Source organism: Astatotilapia calliptera, chromosome 11 (assembly GCF_900246225.1).
Source record: "Astatotilapia calliptera chromosome 11, fAstCal1.2, whole genome shotgun sequence".
NCBI lineage: Eukaryota > Metazoa > Chordata > Actinopteri > Cichliformes > Cichlidae > Astatotilapia > Astatotilapia calliptera.
This window is the reverse complement of record NC_039312.1, coordinates 2,331,514-2,344,747: the sequence shown is the minus strand read 5'-3', so window position 1 is coordinate 2,344,747 and position 13,234 is coordinate 2,331,514. Positions and strand designations below refer to the sequence as shown.

Here is a 13,234-nt window from a genome sequence, read left to right as displayed (position 1 = left end):
GATAAAGACCCTATAACTATACAGACAGAACGGCAACAATCAAAGTTTCTCAAGGAGGGGCAGCCATGTGCAGCAAGGCTGAGAGGAGGGAGACAGGACATAAGACATGCTGTGGAAGAGAGGCAGAGATTATTCATGCTCTTAGCATGTTGGCCCGTGTGATCTAAACATAAATACATATGCATAATAATAAACTGACAGCAACACTGAGCCACTGAGAAAGTGACATGAAACCACAGCAACCATTGCTAAACATGGATATATATCAACTTACCACAAAAAGTCAGAACATTTGTGTTGTAAAACAACTTTATGTGTGTTTTGTTCTTGGCAATACATATTTCTACCACTGACAAGCCTGTTGTCTTTCCACATTTGGAAAGAAAATCCATTTATGGATTGAGCCGCCACATACGTGGACTGTGCCCATGAAAAACTTCAATCCATATTGAAAATGAAACAGTTTATTCTTTTAACAAACAGGGGCCTCAGTATCATGTGAAAGAACCATACACAGCCGAAAAAGCCTGGCACCTCCTCCTGTAGCGGTGCATGACACGCACATAGGGTAAAAGGGCAGGTGGCCACCAGATGGCCAGGCACTCCTTCTCTACTGTGTTGTACCTAGCCTCCCACTCCAACAGTTTCCTGCTGATGTACATGAACAGGCGGTCACTCCTCTGGCCATAGGCACGCCACCGCCATGGCGCGAAAGACCTCCAGGAAGGCGTGGGGGTTGTCTCCTTCACCCATTCGGTAGAGGGTGGGGGCGACGGCAGTGTCAGCAAGGAACCACCTTGAGCGACCAGACTCTCCGACACTTTCGTCTGGTGCACAGACTGGTCCTGCACAGCTGTCTGCTCCCACTGCAAAGCTGGCAGCTCACCAACATCTGGGCCCACGCCTTAACTGGTTGGGCCAGTCATTGTTCCGCCATGCCACGACTCGGGTTTTGGCACGGCTGTGACAATGATGGACCCGACAGCAGCATTGCAGTTTTCCACGTCTTTATTGGCTGGGTTTCCACTGTGCACCTTTCCAGCTGCCCTGCTTCTGTACCACAAACAGCACACCTCCCACCTCAGATCCTGGCAACATCTTTTACAGGGGAACCATGATTGGATGATGAGGTCAGATGTATAACTCCTCCCCTGACAACACACCCTGAACACACTGCTCCACCCCTCCCCTGCAGCTGAGCAACAGAACCACACCTCCGCCACACACCCCCACCGCCCAACTGAGGCCCACACCATCACACCGCCTCTAACTAAAGCTGTTACCCTACAAGTTAATAGATTAACATATCAGTAGACTGCATCTGGACTCATTACAGAGCATAATATTCCTCCTCATGTTCAGGTTCCAGTTTACATGATGCCAACACACCTGCAAACAGGCCCGACAGTGAAGGGCATTTAAGGCACATTGGTGCAACTTGGTTTTACAGAACAGCAGCTTGAAGATGCCCCTTGGCACAAGCCCTATCCAGATCAGTCAAATGTGGCATGCCTTACCATTGTAGCAGACCATTGTTGTATCTGATTGTCAGCACCTGAGTACCAGAGATCAAAACAACAGCAGAACCAGCGGTTTTTCATTAGCAAAGGTGGCACCATTTGAGGGGAAAGGAACAGGCTTTTTCCAATGGTATAATATTTATTGCCAAGAAGCATCATTACAACAAATTGATATGTGACAATCATTTCAAATGACCTCCCATAAATCACATAAAGGTTAGAGGTGGATTCTAAATGAGTATTTCTTGTAATCTTGATGAATCCCATAAAAGATTTCAGTCTAAATCGGAAAAATGTAAATAACAACAAATAACCGTGACATCACTTTAGTTAGTTTACACTGTGATACTCACAGCAGCTAGTTTGTCAAAGCGGGCAAAGAGCTCATTAAGCAGCTTGACAAGCTCCTGAGCACTGCAAGAAGACGACAGCTGGGTGAAGCCCACAATGTCTGCAAACAAAATACTGAAAGAGAAAAAATACACATTACTGACATCATTCTTTAACAGCTACATTAAAAAATTCTTCATGCACATTTTCAAAAATTCAAGAAGAAGCTTAGTATAAGCAAATCTAATAGGACCATCGGCTTTCATTTTTAAGTTAGTGGCCTCTTTTTCACAATATTCTTATCCATTAATATTAAAATATATACAAGCCATGTTCCAAAAAGCAATTTGTAAATAAAGAATGCAATGATTTATATTTATACTGTTTTGTTTGTTTGTTTGTTCTTTTACAGACAATATGTCAAACATGAAAAGGCAAAACTTTTCTTTTAAGAAATATGTACACTCATTTTTGAACAGCATTGTTCACATGATAAGAGTACTGTGCACATCTGTGAAGGCATCATTAATGTTGATCAATATATTTTATAGCTTCACTCTAGTCTTACTATTCAAAGTACTTTAGAGTACAAGCTACATTTAAAGCCAATTTAGAATTGTAACTGAGAGAAAGCACCCAAATGCAACTCACACGAAAAATAAATATACAAAATCCAAACCTTTAACTTCAAACATGCAGTGGTCACAAACAGTGAAGCTGGGAACAATGCCAAAAACCAGAGCAGGACAAAAGACAGTTTGTAAAACACTCTGATAGCTCAAATGCAAATCAAAAGTAACACAAAGTCCAAAAACACTGGTGGTAATTGTAAAGCAGGGGTCCCCAGTCCCAGTCCTCGAGGGCCGGTGTCCCTGCAGGTTTTAGATCTCACCCTGGGTCAACACACCTGAATCACACGATGAGTTCATTACCAGGCCTCTGGAGAACATGTTGAGAAGGTAATTTATCCATTTAAATCAGCTGTGTTGGATCAAGGACACATCTAAAACCTGCAGGGACACCGGCCCTCGAGGACTGGGATTGGGGACCCCTGTTGTAGAGTATACAGTTGTGGTGGGCAACTGAGTGAATACAGCAATCCTGAGCCAAATATTAACAAGGATTTAGAATTACCAAAGGAAATAAAACCCAAATCCCCAAACCTTGACAAAAATCACAAGACTCATACTTCACAGACATGCAGAACCCTTGATGGTTTAAGTTTATAGAGGTACCAAATTACCTGACATTTTCATGCCTGTACATGTACATGGTGTTGAACTGTTGCATTTCTTTCTGACTAGGCCCCTTCTTCATGTCCTGAAGCATTTCATCAGCTATGTGCTTTGGAAGAATGGAGAGGAGCAGACGCTCCTGTGGAGGACAAAAGCAAAAGCAGACAGAGCATATTAGAAAACAACACTGGTAATAATCAGGTCCCTCACAGAAAAGACACTGGTTATCCTATTGCTTTTCTATTTGGCTTGAATACAAGGACACTTTGCCATGCACATTGGAGCATTAGCATTAGAGAGATGGTGCACCAATTAGCACCATCTCCCGCTCCCTTTCTCCTGTTACTTGTGAGCAAGGCCGCGAAATACTTGAACTCCTCCACTTGGGGCAGGAACTTATCCCTGACCCGGAATGAGCACTGCACCCTTTTCTGGCTGAGGACCATGGCCTCAGATTTGAAGGTGCTAATTTTCATTCCCATCGCTTCACACTCGGCTGCAAACCGTTCCAAGGCAAGCTGGAGGCCACCACCCGATGAAGCCAACAGAACCACATCATAACGCGAAAAGCAGAGATGAAATTCCAAGACCATCCAAGTGAAAGCCTTCCGCCACTTGGCTACGTCTATAAATTCTGTCAATAAAAATCATGAACAGAATTGTTGACAAAAGGCAGCCCTGGCGGAGACCATCACCCATCAGGAACAAGTCTGACTTATTGCCGGCTATGCGGACCAAGCTCTTGCAATGGTCGAATAAGGACTGAATGGGCCAGACACCCCACAGCACCTCCTACGGGACACTCCAAAGGACACAGTTGAATGCCTTCTCCAAGTCCACAAAACACATGTAGACTGGTTGGGCAAACTCCCATGAACCCTCAAGTATCCTGGAGAGGATAAAGAGCTGGTCCAGTGACCAGGACAAAAAACTCATTGTTCCTCCTGTATCCGAGGTTCGACTAAAGGACTCTCCTTTCCAGCACCCTGGACTTTCCCAGGGAGGCTGAGGAGCGTGATCCCCCTGTAGTTGGAACAGACCTTCCGGCCCCGCTTCATAAAGATGGGAACCACCACCATAGTCTGCCAATACAGTGGTACCACCCCTGATCTCCACGCATCATTGTAGAGGCGTGTCAATCAAGACAGCCCTACAACATCCAGAGCCTTCAGAAACTCAGAGCAGATCTCATCCCCCCCAGGAGTTGTTTAACTGCCTCAGTGACCTCGCCCCTGGAGACAGGCGAGTCATCACCCTCGTCCCCAGACTCTGCTTCCTCCATGTAAGACGTATCAGAATATCTTCGAGGCAGTTCTAAAGAATTTTTCCATGGCCTCTATGAACTCCTCCCAAACCCAAGTTTTTGCTTCAGGCCTATCAGTATCTGTCAGCTGCCTCTGAAGTCCCACAGGCTAACTAAGCCCAATAGGACTCCTTCCTCAGCCTGGTGGCTCCCTTCACCTCTGGTATCCACCATTTGATTCGGGGGTTACCACCACGACAGGCACCAACCACCTTGCGGCCGGAGCTCAGTGCAGCAATGAAGATGCTGAACATGGTCCATTCAGACTCAATGTCCCCAGTCTCCCTCAGAAAGCTGTTGAAGCTCTTCCGGAGGTGTGCGGACTGGGGCCTCTGCCAGGCATTCCCAGCATATCCTTACTATGCATTTAGGTGTGCCAGGTCTGTTCAGCATCCTCCCCGCCACCTGATCCAACTCACCACCAGGTGGTGATCAGTTGACAGCTCAGAACCGTCCATTTACCCGAGCATCCAGAACATATGGCCGGAGGTCTGCTTCCTGGTGCCATGTGCATTTATGGACACTCTTATGTTTGAACATGGTGTTCATTATGGCCAAACTTTGGTTTGCACAGAAGTCCAACAACAAAACACCGCTCTGGTTCAGATCCGGGAGGCAGTTCTTCCCAATCACACCCCTCTAGGTCTCACTGTCGTTGCCCTCATGAGTGTTGAAGTCTCTCAGTAGGACAACTGAGTTCCCATGCGGTGCACCCTTAAGCACCCTGCCCAAAGACTCCAAGAAGGCTGGGTACTCTGAACCGCCACTCGGCACACAAATGCAGACCCGAAGGCGCATGGAACAAACCCTCTAATCCACTGGGAAAAACCCCAACGTACAGGCAGCAAGCTGAGGCAATACTACGATATCCACCCTCAACCAGGACCAATTTGCCATGGGAGACCCTACCAAGGGGCCCTACCGGACAACATAGCCCCCTGGATCCCTGGGACACACAAACCTCTCGACCACGATAAGGTATTTAAGCGTATTAAATTTTGTTTTAAGAGAATGAATCGCTACCTTATCGTGGTGGAGGGGTTTGTGTGTCACAGGGATCCCAGGGGCTATGTTGTCTGGGGGCTTTTGCCCCCTGGTAGGGTCTCCCATGGCAAATTGGCCCTGGGTGAGGGACCAGACAAAGAGCGATTCATAAGACCCTTATGAAAAGGACATCGAGGGAACAGTTTACCCTTCCCGGGATAGGGTTACCGGGGCCCCGCCCTGGAGCCAGGCCCGGGGAGGGTGCCCGAGGGCGAGCGTCTGGTGGCCGGGCCTTAGTCCATGGGGCCCGGCCGGGCACAGCCCGAAGAGGAGACATGGGCCCATCCTCCCGCAGGCCCACCACCCGCAGGAGGCGCCATAGGGGTCGGGTGCATTGTGTGCCGGGTGGCGGCCAGGAGCGGAGGCCCTGGCGGACTGACCCCCGGCTGCCAAGACTGGCAATAGGGACATGGAATGTCACCTCTCTGGTGGGGAAGGAGCCTGAGTTAGTGCGTGAGGTTGAGAGGTACCGGCTAGATATAGTCGGGCTCACCTCTACACATGGCTTGGGCTCTGGAACCAGTCTCCTGGAGAGGGGCTGGACTCTGTCTCAGTCTGGAGTTGCCCCTGGTGAGAGGCGGCGGGCTGGGGCGGGTATCCTAATATCCCCTCGGCTTGCTGCCGGTACGTTGGGGTTTTTCCCGGTGGACGAGAGGGTTTGTTCCCTGCGCCTTAGGGTCGGGGAACGGGTCCTGACTGTCATCTGCGCTTATGCGCCGAGTGGCAGTTCAGAGTACCCAGCCTTCTTAGAGTCCCTGGGGGGGGGGGGGGGGGGGGGGTGCTGGAGGGTGCTCCACCTGGAGACTCTGTTGTCCTGCTGGGAGACTTCAATGCTCACGTGGGTAACGACAGCAAGACCTGGAGGGGCGTGATTGGGAGGAACGGCCTCCCTGATCTGAACCCGAGCGGTGCTCTGTTATTGGACTTCTGTGCTAATCACAGTTTGGCCATAACGAACACCCTGTTCGAACATAAGAGTGTCCATAAGTGCACGTGGCACCAGGATGCTCTAGGCCGTAGGTCGATGATCGATTTTGTAATCGTATCAGCAGACCTGCGACCATATGTTCTGGACACTCGGGTAAAGAGAGGGGCTGAGCTGTCAACTGATCACCACCTGGTGGTGAGTTGGATCAGGTGGCGGGGGAAGACGCTGGACAGACCTGGTGCACCTAAACGCGTAGTGAGGGTGTGCTGGGAACGTCTAGCAGAGGCCCCAGTCCGCGAGATCTTCAACGCACACCTCCGGCAGAGCTTCAACAGCATTCCGAGGGAGACTGGGGACATTGAGTCCGAATGGACCATGTTCAGCGTCTCCATTGCCGAAGCTGCTGCATTGAGCTGCGGCCGCAAGGTGGTTGGTGCCTGCCGTGGTGGTAATCCCCGAACCAAATGGTGGACACCAGAGGTGAAGGGAGCCACCAGGCTGAAGAAGGAGTCCTATCGGGCTTGGTTAGCCTGTGGGACTCCGGAAGCAGCCGACAGGTATCGACAGGCCAAGCGGAATGCGGCTCGGGCAGTGGCTGAAGCAAAAACTCGGGTGTGGGAGGAGTTCGGAGAGGCCATGGAAAAAGACTTTCGGGCTGCCTCGAAGAGATTCTGGCAAACCGTCAGACGTCTCAGGAGGGGAAAGCGGTGCTCTACCTGCACTGTGTATAGTGCTGGCGGAGCGCTGCTGACGTCGACTGAGAAAATTGTCGGGCGGTGGAGATCAGGGGCAGTACCTGTGGACTGGCAGACCGGGGTGGTGGTCCCCATCTTCAAGAAAGGGGACCGGAGGGTGTGTTCCAACTACAGGGGGATCACACTCCTCAGCCTCCCTGGGAAAGTCTATGCCAGGGTGCTGGAAAGGAGAGTTCGTCCGTTAGTCGAACCTCGGATACAGGAGGAACAATGCGGTTTTCGTCCTGGTCGCGGAACACTGGACCAGCTCTTTATCCTCTCCAGGATACTTGAGGGTGCATGGGAGTTTGCCCAACCAGTCTACATGTGTTTTGTGGATTTGGAGAAGGCATTCGACCGTGTCCCTCGGGGTGTCCTGTGGGAGGTGTTGTGGGAATATGGGATGTCTGGCCCATTGCTACGGGCCATTCGATCCCTATACAACCGTTGCAAGAGCTTGGTTCGCATTGCCGGCAATAAGTCGGACTCGTTCCCGGTGGGTGATGGGCTCCGCCAGGGCTGCCCTTTGTCTCCGGTTCTGTTCATAATTTTTATGGACAGGATTTCTAGGCGCAGCCAAGTGGCGGAGGGCTTTCGCTTTGGTGGCCTCAGAATCTCATCTCTGATTTTTGCAGATGATGTGGTTCTGTTGGCTTCATCGGGTGAGGGCCTCCAGCTCGCACTGGAGCGGTTCGCAGCCGAGTGTGAAGCAGCGGGAATGAGGATCAGCACCTCCAAATCTGAGGCCATGGTTCTCAGCCGGAAAAGGGTGGAGTGCCCACTCCGGGTCGGGGATGAGTTCCTGCCCCAAGTGGAGGAGTTCAAGTATCTCAGGGTCTTGTTCGCGAGTGATGGGAGAAGGGAGCCGGAGATCGACAGACGGATTGGGGCTGCAGCTGCAGTAATGGGGACGCTGCACCGGTCCGTCGTGGTGAAGAGGGAGCTGAGTGTAAAAGCGAAGCTCTCAATTTACCGGTCGATCTACGTCCCTACCCTCACCTATGGCCACGAGCTGTGGGTAGTGATCGAAAGAACGAGATCGCGGATACAAGCGGCAGAAATGAGCTTCCTCCGAAGGGTGGCTGGCCTCTCCCTTAGAGATAGGGTGAGAAGTTCGGCCATCCGGGAGGGGCTCAGAGTAGAGCAGCTGCTGCTCCACATCGAAAGGAGCCAGCTGAGGTGGTTCGGGCATCTGACAAGGATGCCCCCTGGGCGCCTCCTGGGTGAGGTGTTCCAGGCATGTCCCACCGGGAGGAGGCCCCGGGGCAGACCCAGGACACGCTGGAGAGATTATATCTCTCGGCTGGCCTGGGAACGCCTTGGTATTCCCCCGGATAAGCTGGAGGAGGTCTGGGCCTCTTTGCTTAGGCTGCTGCCCCCGCGACCCGGCCCCGGACAAAGCGGATGAAAATGGATGGATGGATGGAGAATGAGGCCAAGCCACAGATCCTCAGCAGGATTTTCTGGCACAAATTTACCTGCTTCCAAGGTGCGTTGACAGGATGAAACAAATCGCAATGCAGAGACTCCAGCAACACTTAAAGGGAAGAGGAACAACTTTATTGACTGACCAATGCGTTTCGGCTTGTTGCCTTCATCAGGGTCATAGTAACACATACTAGAAGTGTGCTTAAAAAGCGCTTTGGGTGCCTAGAAAAGTGCTATATAAATGCAATCCATTATTATTATTATTATTATTATTATTATTATTATTATTATTAGAGCTGGGCGATATGAGATTTTTTCATATCACGATGTTTTTTTCATTTCAGGCGATAACGATATCTATCACGATATAAGCCAAATAACTATATTTGTAAGATTTAAATGTGCCGTTGCTCACAAGTAAAATGTGAAATAATCAGCAGCTTGTTTTTAAATATTTATTTCCCATAATAAGTTCAACAGGGTAGATGTACTTAAGGAACATGAGACTTTTTCAGATAGATAAAGGCAAATATTGCAAACTACACAAAAGGCAGCCGCTAAAGTGTTTAAGTTTCAAAATAGAACAAACGAAACAGACTAAATTGTGAATTCCACTTAGAAACAAAATATTAATTCTAAAAATAAATCTTAGTTTGTTTTACAGAAGAACAGACAAAACTGACTAACTTTTGTCAATATCAAATAAACTGAGAAATAAAAGGAAATTCTCAATCTCTCCTTGTTGTATAGCTTAGCTTTTCAAACAGTTTTAACAGTTACTTTAGTCTGACAAAAGCCGAATGACGAATTAGCGCTTCCAGTCAGAGACTGAGGCTACGTCCACACGTACACGGGTATTTTTGAAAACGGAGATTTTCCGTTTTCGTTTTAAAAAATAATCCCGTCCACACATAAAGGGAGAAATGAAAGAAAACACTGCTATGAACATGCCAAAGCAGCAGGTGGCGCTAGATTCCTAACCGTGCAGAAATGTTGGCCAATCAGAAGTCTAGAAGCCTCGGTGGGAAAAAGTAAACAAAGCTGGGGCATAGAAGCAGAACCGAGTCGTATGTGTGGAGGGACAGTAACTGTGTGTATATGTGAGCATGTAAACACTGCAGAGAGTACAATTAACAGTAACAGTATTGTAGAAATTCATTTCACCGAAACAATAACGTGGCGCACAGTGTGACGCATGCACCAGTTTATTGTATTTCCAGACTTGCTTTCGGCACAATTTACAGTGCACGCTACTCTGTTTTTGTCAGACTTGAAATAGCCGAAATACCTTCACACTACGGAACTTCTATGGCTCTTCCGTTCGACAATCTCTCCGGCGTTGGAACCATCATCTGTTTTCTCTTCGGTCACGCTCGGTTGATTTTTCTAGTCGGCACACTCATTTCCTCCATTACCCGCTGGCTGCTTCCCAAACAAACACACGTGTGGCTTGGCACTTGTGCTGTACGTAACAAGTCACACGACGTGACGCTGCGGCTGTGATTGGTTCGGCTCTGCGCTACTTAATTTGGATTGGCTGACCTTTTTTTTTTTTTTAAAGAGGACAAGAGCGGCGAGGTCTATCGCGATAGCTTAATTTCTCTATCGAGTAAAAGTTATATCGCGATACATATCGTTATCGTTCTATCGCCCAGCTCTAATTATTATTATTAAATAAAAGGCAGGAATCAGAAATTAATTTTTAAAAAATTCAATTTAACCAATCACATCTTCAAGCCACAGATCCAGAAATTGCTGGAAGGCTCTCATCTGACCAAGGAACCTAAGGCCCTAGTTGTTCACTAGGTCATTATTGCACTTTTCTCAATCTTTTAGGAAATGGCAGCAACGTTAAGAATGTAAAAATAATTCCTAGAAAAGAACACAAGAAACTACAGTGAGCAATACATAAGGGAGATGAGTAAAGGTCTAAATGTCTCTTAAAGCATGACAAAGGCACCCTAACCCCAACGCCCTAACCCTCTTGCTGTGTTTACAGGTTGACTAGCTCCAAACTGTTAGGCAGTGAGGCTGCAGTGTGTCAAGGAAATCCAAAAGTGAAACACAGGAGTTAACATCCAGTTTGTAAGAGTGCTGTACAGAATGCTATAACAGGGTACATCTATATGTGAACTTTCAAATAGAAACGGTTGTAATACTTGAACTTTGTACTAATTTTTATGTGTGTTGAGATGAAAAGAGGAAGAACAGTGGAGCAAGTTACATTAACGTACTAGATGTACCAACAGCATGGACAGGTTGAGCGTGTGCATGAGTGCACATGTGCACGTATAAAACAGGTGTGAGGCATGGAAAATATTAGCAGTGTAGAGGGAGAGCGAGAGGAGGCGATGTATATCACCAAAAGCATATAAAGTGCTGCTGAAAAGGTTTGGGATTCTTCTTCTAATTTTCCATAAAGAAGTGGCAAACAGCATCAGAAGAACAGACTTTGGAGTTCACAGTTGGAAATATCAGCGAGAAGCACCAGAGGATTAACCACTCTGGACTTAACCACTCTGGACTTATGAATTGGAATGATAATTTTTGGCTTTTTCACTACTTGTTTCTGTAGGATGTTGGATTGCCATCTCAAAGCTCATCAAACTTTGTAGCGAGTCTCTGCTTCCCCATTTGGACATTATTGGGCACAGCATGGAGTGGAGTGCATCTCAGTCCTGGATGTGCCTCCTCTCTCATTGTCCTTAAGATTAATCTCAGAGATCAATAGCATGAAGTAGATTAGTTAGATTAGGGTAAAATTTAGGTGATCTGATTAAGTGATTATTACTATTTGACTAAGCTTTGGCTTTGGTCCTACTATATTGTATAGATAAAATATCCTCATTCAAAAGTATAAATTGTGTTTATTCACTCTTTGTGAAATAGTAAAGGTCAAAACTTGTGCATGAGCATCATCATTCAAAAAGTTCTTGCAGGTTGTGCACAGCCTTAAAATGAACAGATCCTTTTTCCTACCCACTAAAGAGTAACCTGGTCAATTTTATGAGGTGCACGGGTTATACAGAAGAGCTCCAGTTAGTCGGTGTGGTTCACGAATCGCACTTGAGCTGCAAGGATACCCAGTCAGAGGAAGTAGGGTAGACATCCAGAGTTTAGCAGAGCCAGGCGACTCTTCTCATCACCAGCTCAGTAGTCCAGTTCCTACATTCCCTGTTGCATAATATCACTGACCCTGCCAGTCCAGATCCCCTTTACAGGGATAACTGGCAGATCCAACAAGTGTTTTTCTCAAACAAAACAAAAGCATACATTACACACACACACACACACACTTATTGTTTTTACACATTTCAAACGCACCTTCACAGAAGTACACACACAGACCGAGAGGCGGGCTGGGCATCAGCAGCTTTCAATATCGTTATCAAAATTCAACAGAGAGGCCAAGAAGGATCAAACAGCTGAATAGGTTGGCTCTGTGATTACAGCTGACACTGACTCAGGAGGCTGGTTGCCTCGGCAACCATCACCAGTCAGATGTCTCTTGATTGGTCAGCAGCTCTCATCTTTCACCAGCGCATGCTCTTCCATCAGTATTCTGGGAGTTTCTTTCACATGTTTATCACCACTGCTGGGTTACTTTTCCTCTCAATTTCTTCTCATAGCACATTCACACTTGACATCTCTTTCTTACTTGCTCTCTCTCACACACACACACACACACACACACACACACACACACACACACACACACACACACACACACACACACACACACACACACCATCTGTTCCATAAATAATAGTAATAGTAATTTAGACTGCCTAGTGGCCACAGATGCAACAGCAGAAGGGGAGCTGACTGCTGATATGGTCACAGCTCAGACAAACATGCCAACATACAAATAATGTGTACATATTTTCCAAAGTGAGTGCTGCTAACAGAGGAAACATATCTATGAAGCCCTGTTGGTTTCATAAAGCCAGACAATAACTTATATTTGGTAGTGTTGTTCTCTGTGCTTGTGTTTCACTGTGGACTTGGGCAGCTCCTGCACACATTCAAACAGGGACAACAGTGAAACAGAAGGGTGTACTAAAAAGCGAGATACACATTTTTATTTTATCTGCCCAAATCACCACAGCAGTTTCCCGCATGCATTGAAAAAGTGCTCAGACACACATTTTGGGAGCAATTCAAACATATAGGAATGCTGGAATGTTCATAACGCTTCACAAGGAACAGATGGTGAAAGTGAAAGCAGCAACATTTAAATAAGTTCTTTTTTTTACTGATTTTGAGCATAGAATTTAGAGTTTATCGTAAATGTATTATTTACATTCTAAACACATGCAATTAGTGGCTAACTGGTGATTCTAAATTGCCCATAAGTATCAGTGTGAGTAGCAATGGTCGTTTGTCTATGTTAGCCCTGATCAGACTGGCGACCTCACCAGGCTGCACACGGCCTCTTGGTTCCAGCCCACCGCGACCATGATAAGGCAGAAGACATTTTTTATTTGTAAATTTAGATTTCTTTATTACTCTCACTTAGATGAAAATAGGTGAAATGGGAAAATCTCTGTTTTGCATTTAGTTGTATAATTCTGCACACTAACAGTTGCCCGATCATCGTGGATATAAAAGCCAAAACTTTGACTATCTTAAATATTCAGGTTTAGTTGATCAGCAATAAAATGAATCGTCAAAGATACGAGTTGCCTGTGCACACAGTGCAGTGTCTGTCC

The 13,234-nt window shown here is 47.1% G+C and overlaps 1 protein-coding gene across 5 annotated transcripts in view; it reads right to left on the bottom strand.

The window, feature by feature from the left end:
* The window catches only part of adcy3a (adenylate cyclase 3a), a 66,630-nt gene that overhangs the window by 29,722 nt on the left and 23,674 nt on the right, over nucleotides 1–13,234 (bottom strand). For all 5 annotated transcript variants that reach the window (XM_026184467.1, XM_026184465.1, XM_026184463.1 and 2 more), the window contains exons 4-5: nucleotides 3,094–3,224; nucleotides 1,874–1,985 (exon numbers count right to left, since the gene is read on the bottom strand). In XM_026184467.1, coding sequence (XP_026040252.1) covers nucleotides 1,874–1,985; nucleotides 3,094–3,224 — 243 coding nt within the window. The remainder of the gene's footprint in view (nucleotides 1–1,873; nucleotides 1,986–3,093; nucleotides 3,225–13,234) is intronic.